Source organism: Postia placenta (genome assembly GCF_002117355.1).
Source record: "Postia placenta MAD-698-R-SB12 unplaced genomic scaffold POSPLAscaffold_9, whole genome shotgun sequence".
Classification (NCBI taxonomy): domain Eukaryota; kingdom Fungi; phylum Basidiomycota; class Agaricomycetes; order Polyporales; family Adustoporiaceae; genus Rhodonia; species Rhodonia placenta.
This window is the reverse complement of record NW_020169840.1, coordinates 270,334-282,536: the sequence shown is the minus strand read 5'-3', so window position 1 is coordinate 282,536 and position 12,203 is coordinate 270,334. Positions and strand designations below refer to the sequence as shown.

The window sequence follows — 12,203 nt, the reverse complement described above, 5'->3', positions numbered from 1 at the left end:
GGAATCGAGGAGCCAGAAGGAGGCAAATGCAAATGAAATTATTTATCCGGGCTGATGATGTAGACGAGAGCCGTTCCCAAGGGCCGGAATTAGGGTACACGGCGCAGTGCTACACCACACAACGAGATACTATATATGGACATGTTTTCGGCCGTCTTCCTGTACTCGATCACTCAAGTAGCTTGCTTACATGTTCATGTAATTGGATAAAACTAGAATAACGGACTGCCATCAACATGAGCGCTGAGCTTACTGGCCTTAGAGCTATGGTCCCAGAGCCCCTATACGAGCCCGATGGCCGGTGAACGAGACCGAGACCAAATATAGTAGGTACAGCATGATTAATATACGGAAATATCTGAAGCATATGTGTCTACTCTGAATGAGACACGATGTACTTATAACATACGTTGGAGGACCGCCTAGCTGAAGCCTTCGGCCGCAGTGCGTTGCCGCAGATGTGACCCACAAGCACGTGTCAATTATATCCCAATTACCCGGTAGCATGTTCCCGCACTTGTAAATCCAGATTGCCAGTAGATCATCACCATGAGCGCGTGGTGCATGAAGGCCGTAGGCAGCCGTTTACCCTGGCCTCAGCATCTACGCTACATATTGTGCCGTCGTGGCAATCTCCCCAATTTCAAAAGTACAACTGTTGGGCCTTCCAAAGGACACTAGTAACGAACATTGCATTAGTATGATTAGATAGATGATATTTCCAAAACATAACTACGAATACATCACAACTAACATCAATAGTGTCACAAAGCACGATCAGATCATATTCTCTGGCCGTCTGTCCACTTAATGGCCAGGAGTTCAGAAGCAGGATGTTCTCGGGGTATAAACCTAGCCGTCATGAACGTTGCAAAGACAAAGGAGTCTCCTGGTGTTGACCGCCAGCGGCTTCACCGGGCCTGTTGGGTGCCAGTCTTAAGAACACATCAATGAAAAGGGACATGCGCGATTCCGCACCTTTTGTCGAGAAACGCCGGGCTCTCTTGCCACCCTTCTTCATTTGTACCAGTCGCTAGAATGGCTGCGCCTCCGTTAAGGCGGTCTCGCCCTTACTCTCTGGCGATGAATCCGGCGGCATATCAATTGAACGCTCTACCGCCGTCTCCATAGTGTTCAAAGGATGCTCTGTGATAGGATTGCCGGAGTTTACATTGGTGTGAGCCGCATCATGTACCAGACCAGGCTCCGTAGTAGTGCCCTCAGCCACATCTTGAGCCAACAGCACCACACCGTCGAGTGCTGCCGCCCGGGGGTCACCCAGCGTACCATTGCGTGCTTTCCGGATGAGCCTAGCCAAAATCGCAATTAGCGCATGAAGAGGTGAAAAGGTCGAAGTAAAACGAACTCGGCCATTGCCTCTGCTTCCTCAATAAACCCACGGGGATCAGCGCATTCTCCTCCTTCGGTCAGATCGAACGAGTAGTTGACGAGAGGCACGACATCAATATCATCAACTTTAGCGCGAAATGGACCAAGAACGGCCTCAACGATGGCATCAGTGTCGGCATCGCTGTCAGCATTAAAGAGGAGGTCATCAGCGTCGCTATCGCTGTCGACGCTGTCGGAGTACTCTGTGTCAGTGTCGCTATAGAGCGTAGATATACGATCATCTTCTGTAGTGATGGCGGCGTCAAAGTGCTCAGAGACAGCATCTTCGTGCGGACATGGCGCGCCGTCTTGATCCTCGCTGCAGTCGACCGCCTGAAGCCAGTCTTGCACATTCACGGCGTCAATAGGAGGGACAGGTGAGTCAGGGTTGGCTACGATCTCAGAGAATGCTGGGGTCTTCTCCGTTTCCACAGGCGGAGGGCCTAGAATCAGTGCAATGGTCAACTTCACACTATGAGTTGAAGTCAAAAATCATATTCACTCTGTTGTGCGCGTAATGCTTTGTGCTTGACCCAATCCTCACTAAGATATTGTTCATGTCTTATCCTTTCCTTTAAAGAGAGCATTACGGCATCGCCATAATCTATGTGACGAGTAGGTATGCGGACGGTCGCCCAAACGGAAGAATGCTGATAGCAATTTGGGAACGGGAATGGCTTTGACGGATGAAGGGGTTCACGACCCGCTGGATGCTCGCTACAGGGCTCGATTGGCGTGCACATACTTGATGTCGTGAATTCCTCAGGCTGGTCTCTGGGCATGCCAACCCCCGTGAACTGTAACCTACAACGATGCCACGGATTACGACGAAGAGGAAAATCATCGATCTATTGTCCTGCATTAGTGAGCGTTTGGCCAAGGATCCTGAACACACACCGAATTTACAAACGCTATATACTTGTGGGGTGTCAATTCACTTGCGACAGCGGTAAGATGCGGATCGTCGAGGCATTCGGCCATGCGTACGGGATCCAGCCATAATGCGATATATGAGCCGTGAGATGGAATATAGCCGGTTGTAGGCAAGTCTGACTCCATAGTTGCTCGTCCTGAGTAAAGCACAGGGTGATGGTGAGAGATGGGCGGGAAAGGTTCAAGAAAAGCGACTGGCATACCCCGGCGCCGAAGGACAGCTTGAGAACGGGCGCAATAGAGGCGCTGTCACCTGATCGCCAATCTCGGCATCGCTGTTGGCTGGCGTCCGGCGTGTCGTGCCGTCGCTGCAAAATCTCAACAGAACCATCCGTCGTCGGACTCTATGCGAACCAATTGCGATCGTCGTCCCCATACAAAAAAGGTCACGAAATTTAAGGTTTAAGGGCGACAAGGCTCCAACCACACCTGCGCGCTTCAACGCAGCGAAAAGTCAAGTCCATAGAGGTAAGCAAAGTCAGCCTGCGCCCAGTGGCAGCCGGCCAGACATCTTGTTCCTTTTGCTTGTCGATCATCTTGAAGTCCCGCGCGAAATGCTTGGACACTGTGTCTGCACGCTCGACGATGTCTGAGGGCACCCCAGCCACGCTGACAACGGTAGGAGAAAGATGCACCCTCCTGAAAGTGAGTGTCGGTGAACGCCATTGACCTCCCGCTTCTCATCATCCATAATCGTTTCCATATGCACATTGCGAACGGTGGAGTGATGTGCGAAATCGTTGGTCAAGGAACCGTAGTGCACCGGAAGAATGAGAGAGCCAAGGTATGCGTCGCCAGCCGGTGTAACGCGGCCTACGAACACGATACGGCCAATGGGTGATTCCGAGTCTGAGGGCCATCCTGCGGCCCACTCGCCCCTGCAACGGCGATCCCGTCCTGCATGGAATACATGAGTTAGTTGGCGTTATGTCGAACGAGAGGCGCACGCATATACATCGAGGTGCCTCTCCATGCCTAGACGTCATTCGCGTTAGAGTCAGAGTGCACACCACACAGTAGTAGTACCACGTACCATCCAGGATCACAAACGAATGTGGCGTAGTGTCTCGCAGGATCGCGTGTAGAGAAATAGACAATCCGCACCATTCATCCAGCTCAACTTCAAGTGTGAACGTGCTTGCGTTGGGAACCATGTTGTCGTAGGCGCCCATGCGAGTGAGAATAGCATCGACAGGATACAGCCTGAGGTATCTGACTTGCGACTCTATAGCAGTTATATGCATGGCCTGCATCATCCGTGAGAATCGCCCCTGTTCAGGCGGAATAGCTGAATTCACTGTAGATTTCATTCTGTGTACGATCAAGAGCCCCATGAGTATACGTAAATCCAGGTTTGCTAGAATTAAAGGACCTCGCCACATATTCGGTCCTACTCAAGGAGCAGCAGTCAATCCACATAGGTCAAGAACACAAGCCAGGCCAACCTGTAAGCAACGCTGTTCTGCCCGCGTCAGCGCGGCCCGCCCAAATCGACGTTATTGGGTATGAAGTCGCCCTGAGTTAAGCCCGGTGCGTTCACGGAAAGCAGAATGGCTTGGTATGGAGAAGTAGCACGCAAAGCAAGCAGTATGGCTGGACCACCTCTCAATCGTGATGCATGATTACTGGATTTCCGTAGTGTACACCTGTGCTAGGACTGAAGCAAGTCACACTACGTACAAGAATTGAGGGGGGAGGGAGATAGCGGCGTGCACAGCCGTGCACGGGTGTCGCGTGCGTCGTTCGTCCCCAGCAGATCGCCCGAGAGATCGACTACCAGCAAAATAGGCGGCGGCGCATAGACGCGCAGCACTGCCTGCTGCGAGAAGGCCAACGGTGCCACCGTTGTAGATGTATAAACCCGCATAGAGGCATCTCTCTGCGCCACGGGGCCGTATGCATCAGATACCCGCATCGTGTCTGATACCAGGTGCGGGACCGTTGGTGGTCATGGTGAATGCGTGCGTCAATACCAAGGTGCTTCGTCTTCTGTGATCAGATAAGCAGACGTTACTGCGGTGTGTTATATAGCCATGTACACGGCATGGAAGGCCTTCCTGACGGTAAAAGCATACCTGGTCTAGTAGTGTCCCGCTTGATGTCGCTTCGGATGAATGAGTCCAGATGTCTCTAGAGTTGCATGCGGAGTATATGATGAGTATGACAGCGTACATGGTGTTTGACGTGAAAGAACCGAGTACGGGACAGCTGAGTCGAGGTTGGCTACTACTTCGGAAGAGGTTAGGGTCCCCGTTTCCACAGGCGGAAGGCCTGGAAACAGTGAAATGGACAACTTTCCACGACAGTTTGAGATTGAAATAAACTCACTGTGCTGAGCAACTAGTGCTTCCTGTTTGTCCCAATCCTCGTCAAGATATCGAATATGTTTCATTCTCTCCCATCCGAATAGCATCACGGCATCTCCATAATCCATGGGACGAGCATTTCTTTGACTCGAACACCGAGTCCATTAATGCTTATCCTGAGTATCGCACAACATGAAATTGAGAGATGGGCGGCGAGAGAGCGACTGGGATGTGGTAGCCTCAGTCCCCGGGCGAAGAATAGCTCCATGAGGCCAAACAATAGAGACGCTCAAAGCGTATTTGGTGTCACTGTATCCAAACATGCCTCTTGTGTCGCGCGCCGACTGAGGCTCAAGTCATGTCTGCCGCATGTATTCCATATGCACGCAGCCGCCTGACTAACACGCCTGTTCCTGGGGGAAAGGCATAGACTGGAGGAATAGTTTCACGCGCCCACGCGTCAAGGCTGGTCTATTGGGCATCATGCCATTACATGAATATTTGCGTACTAGTAAAGGACATCAACATTCAAACAGCGAGGCGAAAGCAAATGTAATATAGCTGGTCGATAGCAATTTCAAAACAGAGTAGGAATGCTCTCTTTTGTGAACGGATACATTCCTCAAGCGGATCTGAAACTGGAATAACAAAACAAATACGTCGTTGTGGGCTCAGGCTGTACTCCAATTGGTATATATTCTGAGTAGGCATCCACGGCACCATACCCAGTACGAGAATAGCATCAATGCTCGTCATCACGCACTTTGCGGAGACGAACCGCCCGGAGAATGCTTGTTGAGACCGCAGTAATCCGGGCGCTGACACGACGTACAAGCCCAGCAAGCTTCGCAGGGAACCAAGCTTCAGGGAGATACATCAGTATTGTGTTAAACGTCGTGCGTGAACACGAACCTTTCGATGAGCGAGATGAAGTATTGACAACATCCTTCTCTGCGTGTGGCGATGGATCAGCCTCAGGAAAGAGCAGTTTGTCCTCTGTCTCGGGTTGCGCCACGGGCGGCGTATCGGCAAGATGTTCGGTTACTGTGATGGCCGGTCCCGCACAGTCACGAATGTTTTCAACGATACTAGCACCAGTGATAAAGTTGCTCGCGGGTGAGTCCTGGGCCAAAGCGTGCTCCTCTGCAGGCACCAGGACAAGACACTCTTCCTTCTGGACATCATCGAGGGATATGACGGAGACAACCGCCCCCGAATCGCTCACATCTTCCAGTGTACCGTCACGCGCCTTTTGAATGAGCCTGACGTGCACTCCAATCAGCAAATCGGCATTCAGTGAATCCAAAGTGAAATGCACTCGGCCATGAATTCGGCTTCCTCCAGAAATTATACGGGGATCCGCAGGTTCTCCTCTTGCTGTCAAATCGTACGAAACTTGTGCTAGGGGAATTAGATCAAAGGCGGGATCCGAAAGCTTTGGGAAGAGGAAAGCGTCAAACATTACATAAAGGTCTTCCATGTCGTCAGCGACAGTAGAGGCATCGGATCCATCGCCATCATCGGCAGCAGATGGAAAATCGAAATCGTCACCGGACGCAGCCATATCCATGTCAGCACTGGCCACATCGGGATCAGCATCATTAGGATCGAGTGGCTTCTCGCTAATGTCCGCTGTCTTGAGCCACTCCACCACGCGATCTGCATTCTTGAGGTCGATGGCTACATCTGCATTTTCGGCGATAGCTTCAACGCCATCTAACTGTGTATCCGGCTGCATTGGTACCGGCGGTACCGGTGAAATACCTGAACATAAAGCATCAGCTTTCATAAGTTAGGTACGTCTCCCGACTGTACATGACCTGTTTGGTCCAGCAGAGTATTTCGCTTGCTATCATCTTCGTCCAAATAGTGATAAAATCTGTAGATCTCTGGTACGGGTAGCGATGCGGCGTCTTTGTAGTCCCTCCACTCGGGAGGGATGCGCACCGTTGCGGAGACATGAGAATGCTGATAGCAGTTCGCGAACGGGAACGATCCTGAAGGACGGAGGGTCGGGATGTTGGCTTGCAGGATAAACAGGAACACACATGTTGGAGATTATGTGTTGGTCTGGTTGGTCTTCCGGCATACCGATCCCGACAAATCGCATAAGGCTACGATGCCATGGACGATCGGGCATCGGGAAATCTAGGTTCTGTCGAAAGCGGTCAAGTAGAGTTCAAAAGACGCATAGGAAGCTACGCACCTTATCTACAAATCCAATGTACTTGCGAGGAAATAGTTTGCGTGCCGCCGCTCGCACACGAGGGTCGTCAACGCATTCCGCCATCTTGACTGGGTCCAGCCAAAGAGCAATGTATATGCCACGTGTTGGATCAAACTCAATTGTCGACAAGTTCTGCAGCACGTCCCGCAGCATGGAGGGCGAGGATAGGAACGCACGATGCAATGCACGAGCAGACGAGGATGGTACGCCCTACGGCAAATACCGGTCCCTCTAAGCCCACACGGATAGAACACACAAAATAATGGGATTGTACACTGTTACCTCAGCTATATCGGTCTGCTCGGTGCTATCTGCTCTGATAACTATTGCATCCTTCCGCCTGATGCTCATAGGTTCAATCTCACAGGCATCATAACGCTTCTCAGTACAATTTCTTTAGGTCAGAAAATGAATGATTATTGTCCTGAATCCATTTTTTATCCTATCGAGACACAAGAGCATAGTTCTCGCGTTGAGGCTTGCTATTCGTGATCAACATCATACCCTGATTATGCCTCGACGCACAGGCTTGATACAGGGTATCCGAGAGTAAGATGATTCGTCCTACCATGTAGGATAATCACCTTCCCGATGTCTGTAGTAGTGAGGGCGGCTGGTCATGGGCGGATCGGCCTGCGGTTACACTAGAGTGTCGTCGGGGTGTAGTCCTAGTCGTCATGACTACTTCGAAGACAAAGGAGTCTCCTGACGTTGACCACCAGCGCGGAGACCTGACGCTGACCTCGCTTCACAGAGCCTGCCGGGAGCCGGTTTTGAGCACACACCGGCAAGGCACACGGGGACGTATGCGACAGCGCATTTTTCAATGCGGAAGACAAAGGTCTCTTGTCCCCCTTTTTCATTCGTGCCAATCGCCAGAATGACCGAGCCTCTGGCAAGGCGATCACTCCCTTGGTTTCCGATGTGGGCTTGAGCGGCGCATCAGCTGAGCGCTCCACCGCTGTCTCCTGAAAGTCCGAGCGATGGCCACTGGTAGCTTTGCCGCAGTTTGGATCAGTGATAGCCTCATTGTGTACCAGAGTAGGCTCCGTAGCGAGGCCCTCAACTAGATCCTCAACCAATGGCGCTACAGCGTTAGGTGCTTCTGGACGATGGTCGGCTAACGCGCCATCGCGTGCTTTCCGGATGAGCCCAGCCCGAAGACGCGATTAGCGTACGAGGAAGTGAAAAGGTCGAAGTTGAACGAACTCGGCCATTGCGTCTGCTTTCTCAGCGAAGCCACCTAAATCAGCGCATTCTACTCCTTCTGTCAGATCGAACGATGAGTTGACAAGAGGAATGACGTCGACATCGACACCACCAAAATGGCGCGAATGGCAGGCCGTGCTGCGAATCTGTAGTAAAGGTCCATGTGAGAAATGAACACAGCAGTTGCAAAGCATGACGGACAAGACATTGTGGGACGTAGCATGCTGCTGCAGTCTTGTGACGCTGACGGCTCCGTCGCGCTTTGCATACCTCTATGGACCTGCGACGGGGAAGGACGAGCCGCCAGGAAACAAAGTTAGCCTGCGCGACCAGTGGTAGCCGGCCAGAAACATCGTCGCCTTTTCTTGTCGGTCTTCTTCCATGCGAAACTCTTGGATGCTAGACCTGCGCGCTCGACGATGTCCAAGGAGACCTCAGCCAAGCTGGCAACGTGTGCCGAGGAAGGAAGACGCGGCATCCCCGATAAGCTTATACGCGCAGAGGGCAGGATGGCTTGGTGCGGGGCAGTGGCACGCAAAGTAGGTCGCATGGCTGGACCACCTCTCCATGTGCAGCCACGATGCACGAATACTGGGATTCCGTAGCGTACGCCCGTGCTAGCACTGAAGCAAGTGACAGTATGTTCGATGATGGGGGGAGGGGCGACAGAGAAGCGCGTTGTCGGATATGATCATAGACGGTCTGGTGTGTGGGGAGAGGGAATGTGCGGCCGCTGACTGCGGCGTGTTGCATGGCGTTGGAGGCCTAACTGACATGCCGAGTCTGGCAGTGTCCCGCTTGAAGCCGCGTGGTTGAAAAAGCGTGCATGCCTCCGGATTGGCATGCGGAGTGTACTCTGAGTATGAGAACGTAGATGGTGCTTGACGCGGAAGAACCGAGGACGGCCGGAGAGTTGCCGCGGTGGGCCTGCCGTGATAAGTATGGGATATGGATAGGCGTGCGAACGCAGTCGAGAGCTTCTGTATGCGGGGCGCGAGAAGTCGTGCGATGGTGAAATGATCGTGCTGCGAGGAGCGAGAGGCATACCTGTCAAGGACAGGACGGGTCTCACTTGTGGCGACACGCAGCTATGATGGTTGGCACAGATTCGTCGAAGCACGCTCGTCTTACTCATGCTCCGTGCGGACACGCCGCGAGGGAACGGGCATGGACGCGGGAAGAGCTGGATGCCGTCACGATACAGCCGGCGCAGGCGCAGAGCTCCACAGCGGGCGGTATGTGAGTAGGGAGAGCGCGTCGACGGGCGGTCGCATAGCGCGGCACGGGACGGCATGGACGAGAGGCACAGCCATGGCAGACGCGGGGCGTTGTGGCCGTCTAAGAATAGCCGGCTGAGAATAGCACGGCGCGCCATGAATAGTAGCGCAGGGTTCGACTCCTGCTGCGCGCGGGGAGGGGATGAGCTGGCATTGGAAGCAAGAATAGACACGCAGGGGCGCAGCGCAAGGACAGGGACGGCAGCTCCACAACGTCTATAGCAAGTCGGGCAGCGATCGGGAGGCGGGGGGAGGATGCCGCGGGGAAGAAGGCCGGCGTGAGCAAAGAGAGCAGGCGACCTGCCATACAAGGTCGACGGCCATCACGATCACGGCCGGCGCGGCGGAGGGGAAGGGCAGGGGATGTTCATAAACGAGGCTGCGAAACGACTAAAAGAACTGCTGCTTTCACGCGTGCCCCCGCTCGTTCATCCCCGCTCGTTGCCTCTGCCTCACTCGCTTCTGTCTGTGCACCGTGATGCTGCTCTCCTCCTGCTCCCGGGCGGTGGGTGCGATGCTGTCCGCCCTCCCTCTTCTCGCGCTCCTCTCCGCACTGCCGGGTGCTGCTGCCCAAGGCGAGACCTGGTGCGTGGCGATCGGCGGTGTGCCGTGTTTGGCTCACGCTTGTGCAGTAACACGACGACTCTGTGCTCGTCCGCCAACCCGTGCTGCAGTCCCTATGGCTACTGCGGTAGCGGCGCTGTGAGTCCCCTCCCTCCATCGCCAATCCCGTGCGCGCGATCCGTCCCTCCGCATGCTGATCGCCGCCCCCTCAGAACTTCTGCTTCGGCGGCTGCGACCCGCTCGCATCCCACTCGCTCACGTCCTGCGAGCCCGAGCCCGTCTGCCAGAACGCCAACATCTCGTTCAACAGCTTCGACCGGATCCTCATGAACCAGTCGCTCTACGACGGCAACGCGTCCCGCTGGGACTTTATCCTCAACGAGGGCAACATCCAGAACACGTCCGCCGGCGAGCTCGTGATGCTGCTCACGGAGAGCAACGGCGGCACGCGGCTGTCGTCCACGCGCTACGTGCACTATGGCCAGATGACCGCCCGTCGTGAGTGCTCATTTGTTTCTTCTGTTTTCTTTCTTGTCTCCGCGGCTGCGGACGGGCCGCGCTGTGTACGCTTGATGCAACGGCTGGCTAACCCTACTCCGCAGTCAAGACGGGCCGCTGGGGCGGTGTGGTGACGGCGTTCATCACGATGTCGGACATCAAGGACGAAATCGACTGGGAGTTCCCCGGCAACGAGACGTCCCAGGGCCAGACCAACTACTTCTGGCAGGGTGTCATCCGTGAGTCGCGCGCACGGCCCGCTCGGTGTGTATGGCTCTGACTGTCCCGCAGCCGCACAGACGGCCGGTCAGACGACGGGCAACTTGACGGACACGTTCAGCAACTACCACGACTACACGGTGCGTGGTCTGTCTCCCGTGTGCCGTGGTGGGCACTGATACCCACCCCGCCGACAGATTGACTGGCAACCGGACCAGCTGCAGTGGCTGGTCGACGGGAACGTGGTGCGCACGCTGCTGCGGTCGTCGGTGACGGACAACAGCACGGGCGTGAGCCGGTACCCGAACACGCCGAGCCGCATCGAGCTGAGGTGGGTGGGGCGTTTGCTGTATCTGTGCGTCTGCTCACTGGCGCACACGACAGCATATGGCCTGCGGGGATCAGCAGCGAGCCGCAGGGCACGGTGGAGTGGGCGGGCGGCTACATCAACTGGAACGACTCTGACTACAAGTCTGCTGGTACGTCAATGACATGCGCTCGCTCGCTTTGTCGTGCACTGACCCCGCGCGATGTGCAGGCCACTTCTACGCATACGTAGACTCGGTGTCGATCACGTGCAACGACGCGACGCCGGCGTCGTCGAACGTGACGTCGTACGTGTACGGGAGCAACTCGACGGGCAACACGCCGAGCATCTCGTTCTCGAACAAGAGCACGATCGTGACGACGGGGGCGGCGGCGCCTGCCACCGGCTCTCCGCGGTCGGCGTGGGCGATCTTCGCGGGTGTGCTCGGGGCCGTTGCGCTGGCCGGGGCGTTCTAAGCTCGCGGTCGTCCACGGAGTGTGTGTGCGTTTGTGCGTGTGTCGGGAGGAACGAAAGGTCGTGTACTGGATACGTGTTCCTGGTCTGTTACGAGACTGGCTCGGACCTCGCCCTCGGCGCTGGTTATGATCGGCTACGGATATACGGATGTGTGCTCGGATTTTGGATTGTGATAGCGTTAGTGCGCGAATAATACGCCGCCGCCGCCGTCCTCGTGCGCGGTGCGCAGCCTGTCTTTACGTGTCTTCTTGGCTGTTGGCTATAGGTATCTGGTACAAGTTCTGCTGGTGTTGTACAATCGATGTACGGAAATCCCGGTGCGCGTGCTGGTGCGCGCGTCCTACGATTTACAAATTATCAAGGTGCGATCGAGCGAGCGGGCGGCGATCGAAGAGACGTTTCCATAAGATGCGCATAGGATGAACCAACAATTATACAGTGTATGTAGCTCTACAACATATCCCCATCTCGCTACTTGAACGGCGACATCGGCTCGTCCAGGTCGACCAACACCCCGCTCCCCTCCCCTACATCCGTGTACTCGCCCACGCTGTCCTCTCGGAACTCCTCCATCAGCTCCTTCGCCTCCTGCAGCACCGCCTCCACCGCCTCGCGCCGCGTCCACGCGCGCACCTCCACCTGCTCGTCCTCCCCCTCCCCCAGCGGCAGCAGCGCCGCGTACCCGAGCACCGTCTGCGCAAGCCGGATCCGGCGGTACGTCGCGCGCACCAGCGCCGCGCCCGTCACGAGCATCTCCCGCGCCGCCGCCAGCGCGCGCGCGCCCTGCTCGCCCCCGC

At 55.2% G+C, this 12,203-nt stretch overlaps 4 protein-coding genes across 4 annotated transcripts in view; 1 reads left to right on the top strand and 3 right to left on the bottom strand.

Annotated features, from left to right (window-relative positions):
• Positions 1-1,033: 1,033 nt before the first annotated feature.
• Positions 1,034-4,237, bottom strand: POSPLADRAFT_1147081 (hypothetical protein; the record flags this gene model as incomplete). The annotated part of the gene is made up of 8 exons (XM_024486020.1): positions 1,034-1,310; positions 1,367-1,832; positions 1,892-1,993; positions 2,135-2,186; positions 2,526-2,666; positions 2,993-3,219; positions 3,356-3,619; positions 4,003-4,237. The coding sequence occupies 8 exons, from the start codon at positions 4,235-4,237 to the stop codon at positions 1,034-1,036; spliced, it is 1,764 nt and encodes a 587-aa protein (XP_024337626.1).
• Positions 4,238-5,099: 862 nt separating this feature from the next.
• On the bottom strand, positions 5,100-5,988 carry POSPLADRAFT_1040254 (hypothetical protein). Its single transcript, XM_024477708.1, has 3 exons — positions 5,947-5,988; positions 5,541-5,890; positions 5,100-5,489 (listed from the first exon to the last, which is right to left on the bottom strand). Exons 1-3 carry the CDS (start codon positions 5,952-5,954, stop codon positions 5,371-5,373), a joined length of 477 nt encoding a protein of 158 aa, XP_024337625.1. The 5' UTR covers positions 5,955-5,988; the 3' UTR covers positions 5,100-5,370.
• A 3,831-nt stretch (positions 5,989-9,819) lies between these two features.
• POSPLADRAFT_1146835 (glycoside hydrolase family 16 protein) lies at positions 9,820-11,405 on the top strand (the record flags this gene model as incomplete). The annotated part of the gene is made up of 8 exons (XM_024485992.1): positions 9,820-9,926; positions 9,974-10,043; positions 10,118-10,403; positions 10,508-10,642; positions 10,695-10,762; positions 10,820-10,953; positions 11,007-11,101; positions 11,161-11,405. 8 exons carry the CDS (start codon positions 9,820-9,822, stop codon positions 11,403-11,405), a joined length of 1,140 nt encoding a protein of 379 aa, XP_024337624.1.
• A 472-nt stretch (positions 11,406-11,877) lies between these two features.
• POSPLADRAFT_1146387 (hypothetical protein) overlaps positions 11,878-12,203 on the bottom strand; it is a gene marked incomplete at both ends in the record, with an annotated part of 8,106 nt that continues 7,780 nt past the window's right edge. Inside the window, one exon of the mRNA XM_024485925.1 lies at positions 11,878-12,189. Within this exon, the coding sequence (XP_024337623.1) occupies positions 11,878-12,189 (312 nt within the window). The remainder of the gene's footprint in view (positions 12,190-12,203) is intronic.